This window comes from Punica granatum, chromosome 7 (assembly GCF_007655135.1).
Source record: "Punica granatum isolate Tunisia-2019 chromosome 7, ASM765513v2, whole genome shotgun sequence".
In the NCBI taxonomy this organism is placed as follows: Eukaryota; Viridiplantae; Streptophyta; class Magnoliopsida; order Myrtales; family Lythraceae; genus Punica; species Punica granatum.
This window is the reverse complement of record NC_045133.1, coordinates 4,106,061-4,118,178: the sequence shown is the minus strand read 5'-3', so window position 1 is coordinate 4,118,178 and position 12,118 is coordinate 4,106,061. Positions and strand designations below refer to the sequence as shown.

At 44.0% G+C, this 12,118-nt stretch overlaps 5 protein-coding genes across 6 annotated transcripts; 4 read left to right on the top strand and 1 right to left on the bottom strand.

Moving 5' to 3' along the window:
• Positions 1–14: 14 nt before the first annotated feature.
• Positions 15–1,567, top strand: LOC116213366. Its single transcript, XM_031548255.1, has 2 exons — positions 15–361; positions 577–1,567. Exons 1-2 carry the CDS (start codon positions 64–66, stop codon positions 1,365–1,367), a joined length of 1,089 nt encoding a protein of 362 aa, XP_031404115.1. The 5' UTR covers positions 15–63; the 3' UTR covers positions 1,368–1,567.
• Positions 1,568–1,839: 272 nt separating this feature from the next.
• Positions 1,840–3,946, bottom strand: LOC116212786. Of its 2 annotated transcripts, none has more exons than XM_031547480.1 (6): positions 3,742–3,946; positions 3,557–3,627; positions 3,028–3,076; positions 2,709–2,815; positions 2,338–2,420; positions 1,840–2,246 (listed from the first exon to the last, which is right to left on the bottom strand). In XM_031547480.1, the coding sequence occupies exons 1-6, from the start codon at positions 3,788–3,790 to the stop codon at positions 1,982–1,984; spliced, it is 624 nt and encodes a 207-aa protein (XP_031403340.1). In that variant the 5' UTR covers positions 3,791–3,946; the 3' UTR covers positions 1,840–1,981. The 2 variants fall into 2 exon arrangements, with proteins under 2 accessions (XP_031403340.1, XP_031403341.1); XM_031547481.1 differs by having other exon boundaries at positions 3,028–3,112; positions 3,742–3,943.
• A 1,790-nt stretch (positions 3,947–5,736) lies between these two features.
• On the top strand, positions 5,737–7,984 carry LOC116215188. The gene is made up of 3 exons (XM_031550799.1): positions 5,737–5,951; positions 6,061–6,204; positions 7,566–7,984. The coding sequence occupies exons 1-3, from the start codon at positions 5,775–5,777 to the stop codon at positions 7,743–7,745; spliced, it is 501 nt and encodes a 166-aa protein (XP_031406659.1). The 5' UTR covers positions 5,737–5,774; the 3' UTR covers positions 7,746–7,984.
• Positions 7,985–8,143: 159 nt separating this feature from the next.
• Positions 8,144–9,295, top strand: LOC116215187 (NDR1/HIN1-like protein 6). The gene is made up of 2 exons (XM_031550798.1): positions 8,144–8,618; positions 8,780–9,295. The coding sequence occupies exons 1-2, from the start codon at positions 8,173–8,175 to the stop codon at positions 9,096–9,098; spliced, it is 765 nt and encodes a 254-aa protein (XP_031406658.1). The 5' UTR covers positions 8,144–8,172; the 3' UTR covers positions 9,099–9,295.
• Positions 9,296–9,859: 564 nt separating this feature from the next.
• LOC116212686 (coiled-coil domain-containing protein 12) lies at positions 9,860–12,029 on the top strand. Its single transcript, XM_031547330.1, has 4 exons — positions 9,860–10,122; positions 10,793–10,922; positions 11,036–11,150; positions 11,592–12,029. The coding sequence occupies exons 1-4, from the start codon at positions 9,953–9,955 to the stop codon at positions 11,651–11,653; spliced, it is 477 nt and encodes a 158-aa protein (XP_031403190.1). The 5' UTR covers positions 9,860–9,952; the 3' UTR covers positions 11,654–12,029.
• Positions 12,030–12,118: the final 89 nt, after the last annotated feature.

The window sequence follows — 12,118 nt, the reverse complement described above, 5'->3', positions numbered from 1 at the left end:
CCTCTTCACTAGCTAATAGCTAAAGCATCATTTCACACTAGTCTCATTAGCTTGGTGAGAAGGATGACAGCCCTTCTCCTCTTACTAGCCGTGGGGTCTGCGGCCACCCTCTCCAGCGCTGACCTCTACGGCAACCCCTCGCCCCCACCACCGCCTGCTGTTTCTGCGCCTCCTCCGCCGTCTGCAGTGGCCGGAAAGAAGTTTCCGCAGCAGTTTATGGCGTGCAACGACCCGACCACCACATGCTACGGCAAGAACATTACCTGCCCACAGCAGTGCCCTTCCTTCAAACCTGCTGACCCAACTGCCAAGGCCTGCACCATTGACTGCTCCACCCCCACATGTGAAGCCTATTGCAAGAGTAAGTCCATATATATGTATATATATTACACATGCATTCGTGAACATGCATTTATGAATATCTTACTGTCCCATACTGAACCATACTCTTTCGTAATCGGAATCACTCCAAATCATGATATACCAGGACTTGTTTTGGTTGCACGTATTGAATATTTACTTTTATGGTTGGTTTGTTTTAATCAGTAAGTAACAACTGGTTCGTGCTTTCTCCAGATCGCACAGCAAACTGCAATGGAGTGGGCTCGGCATGCGGGGACCCAAGGTTCGTCGGAGGAGACGGGATTGTGTTCTATTTCCACGGCCAAACAAACCAGTACTTTAGTCTCGTGTCCGACCGGAACCTCCAGATTAATGCGCGTTTCATCGGCCGCCACCCTGAAGGGAGGAAGCGTGACAACACTTGGATTCAGGCTCTTGGCGTCATGTTCGGTCGCCACACATTTACCCTCGCTGCCAACAAGGTGGCCAAGTGGGACAACAGCATCGACCAGCTCCAGTTCACATACGATGGTGAGCCTGTCCACGTTGGCGAGGGCCACCTGGCTAGCTGGACCGCTGCCGACAGTGACCTGAGCCTGGAGAGGACCGCCCACTGCAACAGCATAACCCTGACACTCCCAGGGGTTGCCGAGGTCTCCGCGAACGTGGTCCCCATCACGAAGGAGGATGATAGGATTCATAACTACCAGATCCCCGAGGACGACTGCTTCGCCCACCTGGAGGTGCAGTTCCAGTTCTTCGACCTCTCTGAGATGGTCGAGGGCGTGCTGGGGCAGACCTACAGACCCGACTTCGCGAGCCCGGTCAAGAGAGGGGTCGCGATGCCAATCATGGGAGGCGAGAACAAGTACAGGACTTCTTCCCTTGTGTCGGCTGACTGCAGCTACTGCAACTTCTCGCCCGAGCTGCGGGGGAAAGTTACCGCTCTCTCATTGGAGCCGACCAACGTGATGGAGTGCACCAGCAAGATGAGCGATGGCCATGGAGTGATTTGCCGCCGATAATGTCTAGGATAATTGTGGAAGTTAGATCGTGTCATAGTACTCTAGAGAACGTACTAGTTTACACACCAGTCGTATTCTAGCAGCAGATCAATGATGTATCAAAGCAGATTTCGTCTTTTTAATGTTTCAAAGTAGATTCTGAGATAAACGGTTGTCCAAGAACTATATGAAATAATAACAATAGCAATATAGAGTTGTTTCTTTTGCTTAATCACCATTCGTAGATCGATCATTGCATGGAGAATTAAACATGCGAACATGCATATGACCGCAACTGGATCTCCGGTAGGCATTATATATACCGTATACCAACATCATCACGACATGTCGAAAGCCGTGCAGGAGTTGAAAACATGGTAGAATTTCAAATTCCCGAATGAAGATATGCATAAACATTCAATAAGTCGGCATAGGTCAGATAGATAAGGTGCCTTGTTAGCAAAGAAATAGATAGATGCTGAAGCAAAGGATATGAGAGACCATGAAGAGACCAAAATTTTCATAACTCATTCAACGTTTGTCAAGAACAGAGTCACAAGATTACACTACAAAACTTTACCATACTCTGCACATCAAGAACAGGGAATGAAAAATTTTGAACAACTCGGTTCAGTTCAGTCTTCTTCATCATCATCAGAACTTGCATATGCTAGTCCCAGCAAGCTCTTAACTGGGTTGTCCTCTTTAGTCTCGCCCTCAGCCTGTTTTGGCGTAGATGAAGTCTGTTCTTTCCCCGAATTATCCTCGGATTTTGATTCCGATGAAACGCGGTCGCTGGAAGTTGCAGCAGGCTGAGGCTGATCCGCATTCGGTTGAGTGGCTGATACCTTCTGCCGTTTGGGTTTGACTTCCACCACTTTCTTCAGTAGATCTTGCTGCCTGTGACGTCGCCCACAATAATTAGTCGTCATTCCTCAAAGCATCTATGAAGAAGCATAATTCTTTTTTCTGAAAATAAGGATATTACTACCTAATCCCACTCTTTGGCTTCGGTTCGACACGGAGTGGCAAGGGGACTGATGCAGGTGATGTATCTGCTAAACTTGCAGCTCTGTGCGAGTAGTTAAGGTAGGCACACATAATGAATTCATCTCACTTGTCTACAACAAACTTTGTAATTTGAAAAACCAAAAATCGAAAATAGGAATCCAATTATAATTAAAAAAGTGACTACTGAGAAAATCCAAATATTTTACATCAAAGAGCATCCACGAGTACACTCCTATTAGCTTGTAGTTGAACAATGCATAATATTTGTTTTCCTCTGTGACTGAAAGTAACATGTAATGCGAGTACTCCGTATAATTGGAAATCAGTGTCACAAGAAAGTACAAAGGATATCTTGAATGCAGCAAAGGCACGCTTCTCAGTGCGACGAAGGAGCCGTTCTGCATCCTCCTCGGCCTCCATCTGCTCCTTGAGGTAAAGCAGGTCATCACTGTCCAAGGCTGCATTGCAAAGCTTATACAGTTCACAAATACACCGAAGAGCAAATGAATTTAGCAGAAGGCATATTCAGAATATCTTGGTTTTGGTGGAATTTCTTCCTTCCTCTGTTCATTCTTATACTAATTCCGTCACCTTGTACTTTCTAATGGCTCTCTGTTTCCTCCTATCTATTTGTAAAAATGAGATGGAGGGGAGATGTAATCATGCTTACCGCCTCGTCCATGCAGATACCCGCCACGTTCTCCAGCAGCTTCTTGCATCTGCTTGCATCAACCCCCCGGTAAAAGCCAAAATCCCTGCCCGGGCATGTTATCAGAAAACTACTCTTGCGAGATCCACATAAAACTTACCATAACAAGTATAACAGGCTACACAAGCAGCAGTCAATTACAGTCACGACCCACCGAAATTTACCCATCAAACTCTAACCTACCATAGACATTTGTTGATCATAACTATCACCAAACTAAACAGACAAACACAAACCAGAAGAGCATGTATACAAATAGTTTATATCGATATAGTCTACAGAGTTCTTTAAACATTATTGATTCTTCGATAGGCTCATCCCTCATTGCCCCGAACAGACAAATCCCTCATTATTCAAAAGGAGTTCAACTGTGCATCATCCAAAATTCACAAATTCAACCTCTACATTCGTTATACTCAAATAAAGCCAGAAATCATCATTAAATAAGTCACAAAATTTGAAAAATAGAAGGGAGATGGATGCGGCTAACCTTAGCAACCATGCGCTGGAACGTTACGTCTTCATCGTCAATCTTGTCCTTTCCCTTTCCCCATTTCTTATCTGCACGGAAAAAGGGACAGGACCGCATTAAAAATTCGAACTTGACAAAGATAGAAGCAAGAACCGAACATTCACAGGTGAAATTTCCGGAGATTCATGGTTGAGGAGATTTACCTTTGGGGTCGCTGAGGTTGGTATACTCACGAACCTCTCTTCCCGCCATAGCTGATGATGATAGTCTCTGCTGATGATAATAAATCTCCGAGAGTGAGCTCGGAAAGCCCACCGATCGGTCGAATTAGGGCACAGAGTTGAGTGTCGGTTTGCAGAAGAAGAAAGCTCTGGTCGCGGGAAGAAGAATTAGAACCCTAGAGAAGATTCTTCCCGAAGAAGATCAGCCAAGGAGACAGAATTTTCAATTTTGCCCCCTAAACTTTTTTATGGGCCCTGAAGTTCAGATCCTTCCATTTGTACGGCTGAAGTTATCTTTTGTCACAATTTGCACCACGACCCGCCCTAAAGCTGTAACTTGTTAGGATCTACATTTTTTTTTATAGTATCTTAGACTATTTCTATTCGGATGCAGACTCGATGTTGGCTACAAGGTGCTTCCAATGAGTTGCATAACCCTGCACTATATATAAAATTAGTTTACTAAAAACTCAATTGACATTAAATCACATGGTCGTTTGATGCCCTTTTTTGATAAATAATAGGAAAAATTACAGTAGTGGTCTTATATTTTGATATTTTTTTATATTAAGTCATAAAAGTTTAACTTTGAAAAATCAAGTCCTAAAACATCTGTAAATGAGGCAACGTTGGTCCTTTCTGTTACGAACATTGACAGAGTGGCTGACTTAGATCAAACATTATGATCCGTGACATTAGGCCCATTTTTGCTTACGTGGCCTCCCTTATCAACCAGACCTGATATCACTATACATATTTACTTGATATTCGACTTGACATTAACCCCAATCAAACCCAATTTCCTCTTTTTCCTCAACAAAACAATTCAATTCACCACATCATCATCATCTCCTCCTTCTTCCCCTTTAAAAGCAGAAGCCTGAGGCATAGAGTATCAAGCTCTTCCCCCTGAGAACCCCTCACACTCTGCGAGTCAAGTCCTTGGTCCACCAGCAAGCTCATTTTGACCTTAGATGCAGTACATTGGAATCCTAAAGCACCACCACGATCACTACCGCGCGTTCGCCTGCAATGTGATAAGACACCACCCTGTGAGGCCCTCTCGACGAAGGGGATGGGAGAGAAGTGTAGGTAAAACCCAAAAGACATGCACTAGAGTTAATAGGGTATCACGCTAAACAAGAGAAAGTCATCTATCCTAGCTGCGCTAACGCTAATCCCAAGACCAAGAGTTTTGCCACCACTCCAACACGTAAGGTTACCTCTTTATCATACACTTCTTGCCGTCTTCCCCCCCGTTAGAAAATAGAGAATTCCAGGTTCAAGCTATCAGACATGGTGCCTAATGCCTGGTTCTACAAGCTCAAAGACATGAATAGGACAACGTCGTTAAGGTCAGCCCACTGGAACAAGAAGAACAACACGAACGACTCTTTTCCTTCCTCCAACTCCAAGAAATTAGCCCACCAACAACCCGGTCACCTCTGGAACAGTACAACTACAGCCGCATCTCTCCCTCTTCTCAAGCCTTGAAACTCCTGCTACTTCCCTTGGGACTCCGCGACCTGCCCCGAAGGTCGTCCAAGCAGGCTCAGACTCCCAAGAAGTCGTCGAAGTCTAAGCCTAAGCTTAACCCCGTTGCGCCCCCCCCCCCCCCAGGTGAAGCCTGCCTCGTTTAATTCCTTCGCCATACTTGGTCCAGACCAGGATCCGCTTTTATTGGGGTTAGTGTTGGGTCGAGTATTAAATAATGGGTATTGGGTTGATAAAGGAGGCCATGTAAGAGAAAATGGGCCAGACGGCACGGATCTCACGGCGTTTAATCCGAATCAGCCACTCCATCAAGATTCGTAGCAGAAAGGACCAACGTTACCTCATTTATAAACGTTTTAAGACTTGATTTTTTAAAGTTAAACTTTTAGGATTCAATGTTAAAAAATAACAAACATATAGGACCACTACAGTAATTTTTTCATAAATAATATATGGTCCAACTTAGAGCCCAAACAGGGCGTCGGCCCGGCTCAAGAAAGCCCCCACGGCCTGCTGGCCGAATGTTCTTGAAATCATCAGTCCGATTCCGAAGTTTCATAGAGCAGAGCTCGGAGAAACCGACGAGGCGCAATATCTCCGGAAGGAACTCCCGGGAGCGGCAAGATTCTCTCTTTCTTCCGCCAGTAAACCGGACAATGTCCCTCCTTGCCCACCCAGTTTCAGCCCCATCATCTCTGGTGCGTAGGTGGAATGCCCATCTCGACTCCTCTCTCTCTAATGCTCGAGTCATTAGCTGCTATAATCTAATAATGGCCAGAAATGGATTGAATTGATTGATTGAGGCAGTGGAAGTTGAAGAAGCCCAGTGGGTTTGGGGGAATTGGGAGAAAAGGGAGCAGCTGCAGTAGAGTCTGCTTTGGCTACAGCAATGGGGTCAAAGCTTTCTTCTTCAATCCCAATGAAGAGCCTATCCTCAAAGAAGCTCTTAAGGTACACTTGCCCATATATTCTCACTTGGTTTGCTGCTATTGCTGTTTTGTGCAGCTATTTGTTGTATAGGTCTTATCGTCGTTCGCAGATATTCATTCTCCGAAAAAGTAGGGATTTTGTTCACTGCCTTGCTACAGAAAGTTCTATGTTTCATCTTTCTTGCTGAGCAGAAGTTCTAGGACACTGTACGTTGTTGGTTCATTCCACTCCCCTGCTGGTCTATCCTATGAAGCAGGCCGTCGTGTATTGGTCTCTTAGGTTTCGATAATTGAGTCTCTCTACGAGAACATGATCACCTTATGGCTCGTTATCGTTTCTTAGAGAGAAGTATTAGTTAAACTAGTAGTTCCGTTTAGCTGGTTTGAGCTTTCAAAGTCTGGACGTGATGAATGGCTTGTGTACCACATCCGAAACAGTTTCGGTATAAGGTATTGCTATTGGGCACTTTTAGGAGTCGTAATGAGATTTGAAATGCGCCTGAAGGGGTAAGTTTGCTGAGTTAAAGTTGCAATGCACCTGAAGCTAAGGAAATAACTTGGAATGTCAAGTCTACTGAGTCTTAGGCGAGTTGATTTGTTGAGACAAAAAGCATGTTTATGTTTGTGACGTTATTCTAGTGAAGTGTTATGAGATTAGGAACACTTGGATTTCAAGAATTTCTCAATGAGGAGAAAATAGGATTTTTTTTTTCGGCCAAAACCTGCAATTTCTATACAGACTAGGAAATAATAAACCGGGATATAGCTTTTAATAAATCAGGATATAGCTTTCCTGATGGTTGACTATGAAATTTCTTGTTACATATATATAGCTGGGATAAGAGGAACGTGGGGGATCTTATTTAACTCTTCTATTGCCTATGTTGGATTCTCAGAACTTCCTTTGCAGTTTGCACATTGAAGTGTACATTGTGCAAAAATGAACCGGGAAGTTCCGGTAGTGATGGGGCTTTCTGATGCTACTCTGATGCCATTGACAGAAATAGTAATGAACATTGGATAACCCACGCTTATCTTCTTTTTGGAACTGATATCAACTTAATCGGGTGAGGGTGTTCTGTAAGTCCTTATAGTAATTCCTCAAGTCCCGCGTTATTCAATGTGGTGCCGGTTGCTTGACATCCTCCAGTGAATTCATGTATGGGATTAGGACTTGGTGAAAAATTTTGGACAAAAACCAAAACTTTGGTCTGCATTTTGGTAGAATGTAGACTTTGAAGGGTGAAATTGACCTCATGTCGGACTTAAGGATGCAAGAGAATTTTTCTCCTGTTGTATTCCTAATAACCTACTTGGGCACCCGCACTGTGGTGAATGCTTTTCGTTTGCAATGTTATTCACGTTGTTCGACTCCTTATTCAGGAGCCGGTTGCTTTCATGGGTGGAATGTTTGCGGGACTCCTGAGGCTTGATCTCAACGAGGACCCACTGAAGGAATGGGTTACACGGACAGTGGAGGCTTCGGGAATTACTCAGGAGGAACTCGAGGTTGAAGGGTCGAAAGAGGCAGAAGAAGCCCCACAGGAAATCGTTATCGAGTGAAGATGTCTCGAATTTACTTCTGTATAATTTAGCAACTTCTTGCGTAGTATCTTGACATTAGCTTATAGCAAATTAGCAATTCCTACTCTGAATATATATTTTTCAATTCACATCATTATAGGAGTAAGGTAAAATATGTCGAGATGCTACATCGAAGTGCCAGTTCGAAATCTTCGGGTCCACATCTATGAAATGTGGTACTTGAGAATCTTTAGTTTAGCTGAACTACTTCATCTCTATATTCCTATGATCTTTGAATTTGTTAGTAGGTGAACCAAGTTGGGCAAGAGACCTTAGAAAAATGTCCCAAAAAAATTTCATCAAAATACCAATTCGAACTCAATAAATCTCATTAATTTTCTAAATTTTCTTCAGTATTTCATTAGGAGCTTAGTTGCATGAACCCACATAGCAGATCTCACAGCAAATGGCAGATCATCACCATAGAGTTCATCCTGTGAGGGAACCAGACTCTCCGGCGCGGCCCATAACTTCCCCTCTGGTCCCTCCCGGCTCTGCTGTCTCCGAGAAAGGGAACCCATTAAATGCTGCTGCACACCGGCGATGGAATCATGGCTTGGTGCCCACGGAGCCATCGAAAAGCTGGAGGAGGAGCAGCTGCTGCCGGTGCTTGTGTTGGACTTTCTGCCTCCTCTTCCTTCTCATCATTGCCATTGGCATCGCCGCAGGAGTCCTCTACCTCATCTTCCAACCGAAGCTCCCGAAGTACTCCATCAACAGTCTCCGCATACTCAGCCTCAGGCTAAATACCGACATGACCCTGTACGCGAGATTCCGAGTCAATATCAATGCCGAAAATCCAAACGAAAAGATTGGGATATATTACAAGCACGGAGGTCAGCTTAGCGTATGGTAATGTATAAAATTTCAGGGACCCTTTGACGACATACATCAGTATAGCAGGAGAATATCAATCTAACGACGGGAAATAATTTCTCCGAATTGCTACTTTCAATTTGAAGATGGAAAATAAGGCGAAAATTTCTCATTGAGTTTTCTCGATCGGTTGGTAGGTACAACAGTGAGAAGCTCTGCAGTGGGTCGCTCCCGAGATTCTACCAGGGCCATGACAACGTGACGCAGCTGAAAGTGGACATGATGGGGAGGACGAAGTCCGGGAACACACTGATGGCAGCCTTGCAGGAACAGCAGAACACAGGACGGATCCCACTGGACTTGAAGGTGCAGGCGCCGGTCGCGATCAAGTTCGGGAGGTTGAAGACGAGGAAGGTGAGGATATTGGGAGAGTGCTTGCTGGTGGTGGATAGCTTGAGCAGTAATTACTCCGTTAGTATAAAAGCAAGCAACTGTGGGTACAGATTGAAGCTCTAGAGATGGGTTGCTATGAAATTGCTCTTAGCAACGATTTCATATGGTTGTAGTGTTAAGAATTCTGAAGGTAATGCAAGAATTATTCGAGGACCGAAGGTATCGAGTACCTCTGGTTTCGGCGAACAATCGCTTTATTACTGTTGGATTATGATATGAGAGATATACACGATTGGTCAGATGTATGATTAAGTTAAAAAGTTTTCACTGTCAAATGACGCAATACGTTACTAGAAAATAACTTTTATTCTCTTAAAATTCAGCACTCACGAGATAAATAAACTTCAAGACCATATCATATATTTGCCCGTCGAGGTAGGCCGAGTTGTTATCGAGGTTGACCATGCTCAACTATGAGCAACCTGTTCTTACTGGTGAGTAAAAAAGTTACTTACGTCGCTCGTATCTATATGGACTTTCTCATACCACGTTTTAGATATATAATTTCATTAATTAATCAATATAACCGACGGTCTTATGCGAGATTCGTGCCAGTACGAGCTCAAACTCCCCTTGTTTCCGCTAAGAATCACAATCGACCTGTCTAATTTCTGAACCATGAACAATGTGAACGTCAGTACATGTATCAAAAGGGAAAGAGAAAAAGAAATGGTGGGCCTGGGCCGGTCGGGCCCAGATTCTGCTCAAGCTCAGCCCGGTCGTTGGTCCAGCCCAGAATCGACCAGGTCAGTCGGACGCCCGGTGTACATGCACCCGGTGCAGGATATAGTTCCCTCTCCTCTTCCTTCATCCTTACCTTTCCTCCTCTCCCTCCGAGTTGAGCTGATTTACTGGTCGAACTCGTTAAGCCCTAACCCTAGTCCCCGGCTGTGGTCTGAGTGAAAAGGCTTTAAGTGATGGGTGAAGAAGACGATTCCATCGAGCAAGCGGTCGCCGCCCGGCGGGAGAGGCTGAGAGCCCTCAAAGCTGCTCAGGAGCTCCTCACCGCTCCCGAAGACGATTCTGCACCTCAAGGTGACGAAAAACCTGACCGCGACAACGAGGAAGATGCCGGCGAAGAAGAAGAGTGAGAATTTACTCTTTACTCTTATTGGATTGGTTGGGCTCTTGAATCCTTAGCACTTTGTTAATGTCTTGCAATGGATCAACTATGAGAGATCGATGTTTATGGAAGTTTGCCTTGATTTGATGTTTGGTGCTGGAATTGATGGGATGCCTCAGCTTACAGGGTTGAGTTTTTCTAGGATCATGTATTCATGTCTTTAGCCGCTGCCTGCTCATGAGCTTGTTGAATTTGATTGACATGCTGTAACTCCAATTTTCGCCTAAATCCTCGTCGAAGAACAAAGTCGAGACTTAAAGAAAGCAGAAAAATTTCAAGGTCGGGGCCAATTTATAGCAGGAAAAACTTGCGAGATGGGAGCCTTGCAGGACCATTTTTTTCAAAATTGTGGAATATCTGTGACAACTGTGTTCTGGCTGCCTCCATGGACCATTCTTCGCCTTTGTTGTTAGCTTTACTTTTGTTTTGTGGAGCTTGATTGGCTTCTTTCGAGTTGTCTAAGGCGAACTGTCGATTTAGTAATGATTTGAAGTCATGAACTTGGAGGAAATTGGTGGAATGCCACACTTCTTTCTCGTTCTTATATTATTGGGTGTGTGCTACACAGGTTCCTTTTCAAATGATAAAAATACAGTGTGCTCTTTCATTAACTTATGTGTTTCGTTTTGTGCAGTAATCTGAGCATGAAGTTTCGAAACTATGTTCCTCATGATAAGCAGCTCCAAGAGGGGAAGGTCGCACCACCAGTGCTACCAAAATTCGAAGACCCTCTTGCGGCAGAACCTCCAGCATTAGAGACGAAGGTGATCCTCTTGAATTCAGTATCATTGTTTCAGTGCTGCTAGCAGAAGTCTGTATTATGTAGTTACTGTCAGGGTGACACCATAATGGTATGCCCTTGTCTTGAGCTGTGCAGGATCCATTTGTAAATATTGCTCCCAAGAAGCCTAACTGGGACCTGAGGAGAGATGTCCAGAAGAAGCTTGATAAGCTCGAGAGACGCACCCAGAAGGCAATGTATAAGATTATGGGTGAGTGGTTGCCAACCCCTCTTTCGCAATCGTTCCACTTTGTCGATAGAGATTTCCTTCTGTTTATGCATGGCCATCTAATTGCATTTATGCATGCAACTTTTCTTTTAGAATAAAGAACGGACTCTATGGTTGGGAGTTACTTCACTAAATTATTCTAGAAAAATTTCTGTCTAGTCCGCATGAAATATGTGCGAGCGTTAGGATCCATCATCTCTTTATTCCTGGTTAGATGAATTTCCGATGTCTGTAGAGTGCCTTTGACCTCATGTGCATCTTTTCTTAAACGAAGAAACATAATGATATTTTGTCCCGGTTAGGTCAGATAAGATACCTTAGAGGCCGGAAGTTTTGTTTATGAGACCCTGTACCGGTTTCTGCTAAGCTTCACTCTCTTTGCTTGAATCCTGTTTGCTTACATGAAGTTGTGACTTGTTACAGAGGAACAGGAGAGACAGAAGCAGATGGCTGAAGAAGACAGCGTCAATGGAATGCAAGAATAGCCACCCTTGGTCTAGTCAAGACTATCCAAGTTCTGACACCAATTAGGTTACGATTCGTAAGGAGTTGCCCAATGATTTTGATGCATATTCACCGTTGGCAAAAGTGGTTGTCAGATAGCCTTTATGCTAACTAATGCGACTGCTGCTGTAGTGTGCTTTGCCAAGTAGCTGAGTTTTGGGAGTACTGGAAAATTGTTAGAGGTTTACAGTCACTGTGCTTGGTATCGATATTTTTATCAGCAGTGCACTAAGGATGTGGTAAAATCCGACTCGAATTTTCCGTCATAGTACATTGAAATATTTGTGTCCAATCCTAGTTGTAATTAATTTCCTGAAAGTAATGGGAAGAAAGAACATTATTAATTCCCCTGGAAAACTTCATTGCCATGCAAATTTGATATACCAACCAGATGAATAGAACAGTTCAGTAGTTTATCATGGTATTGCTTGTATCCTCGATCTCTA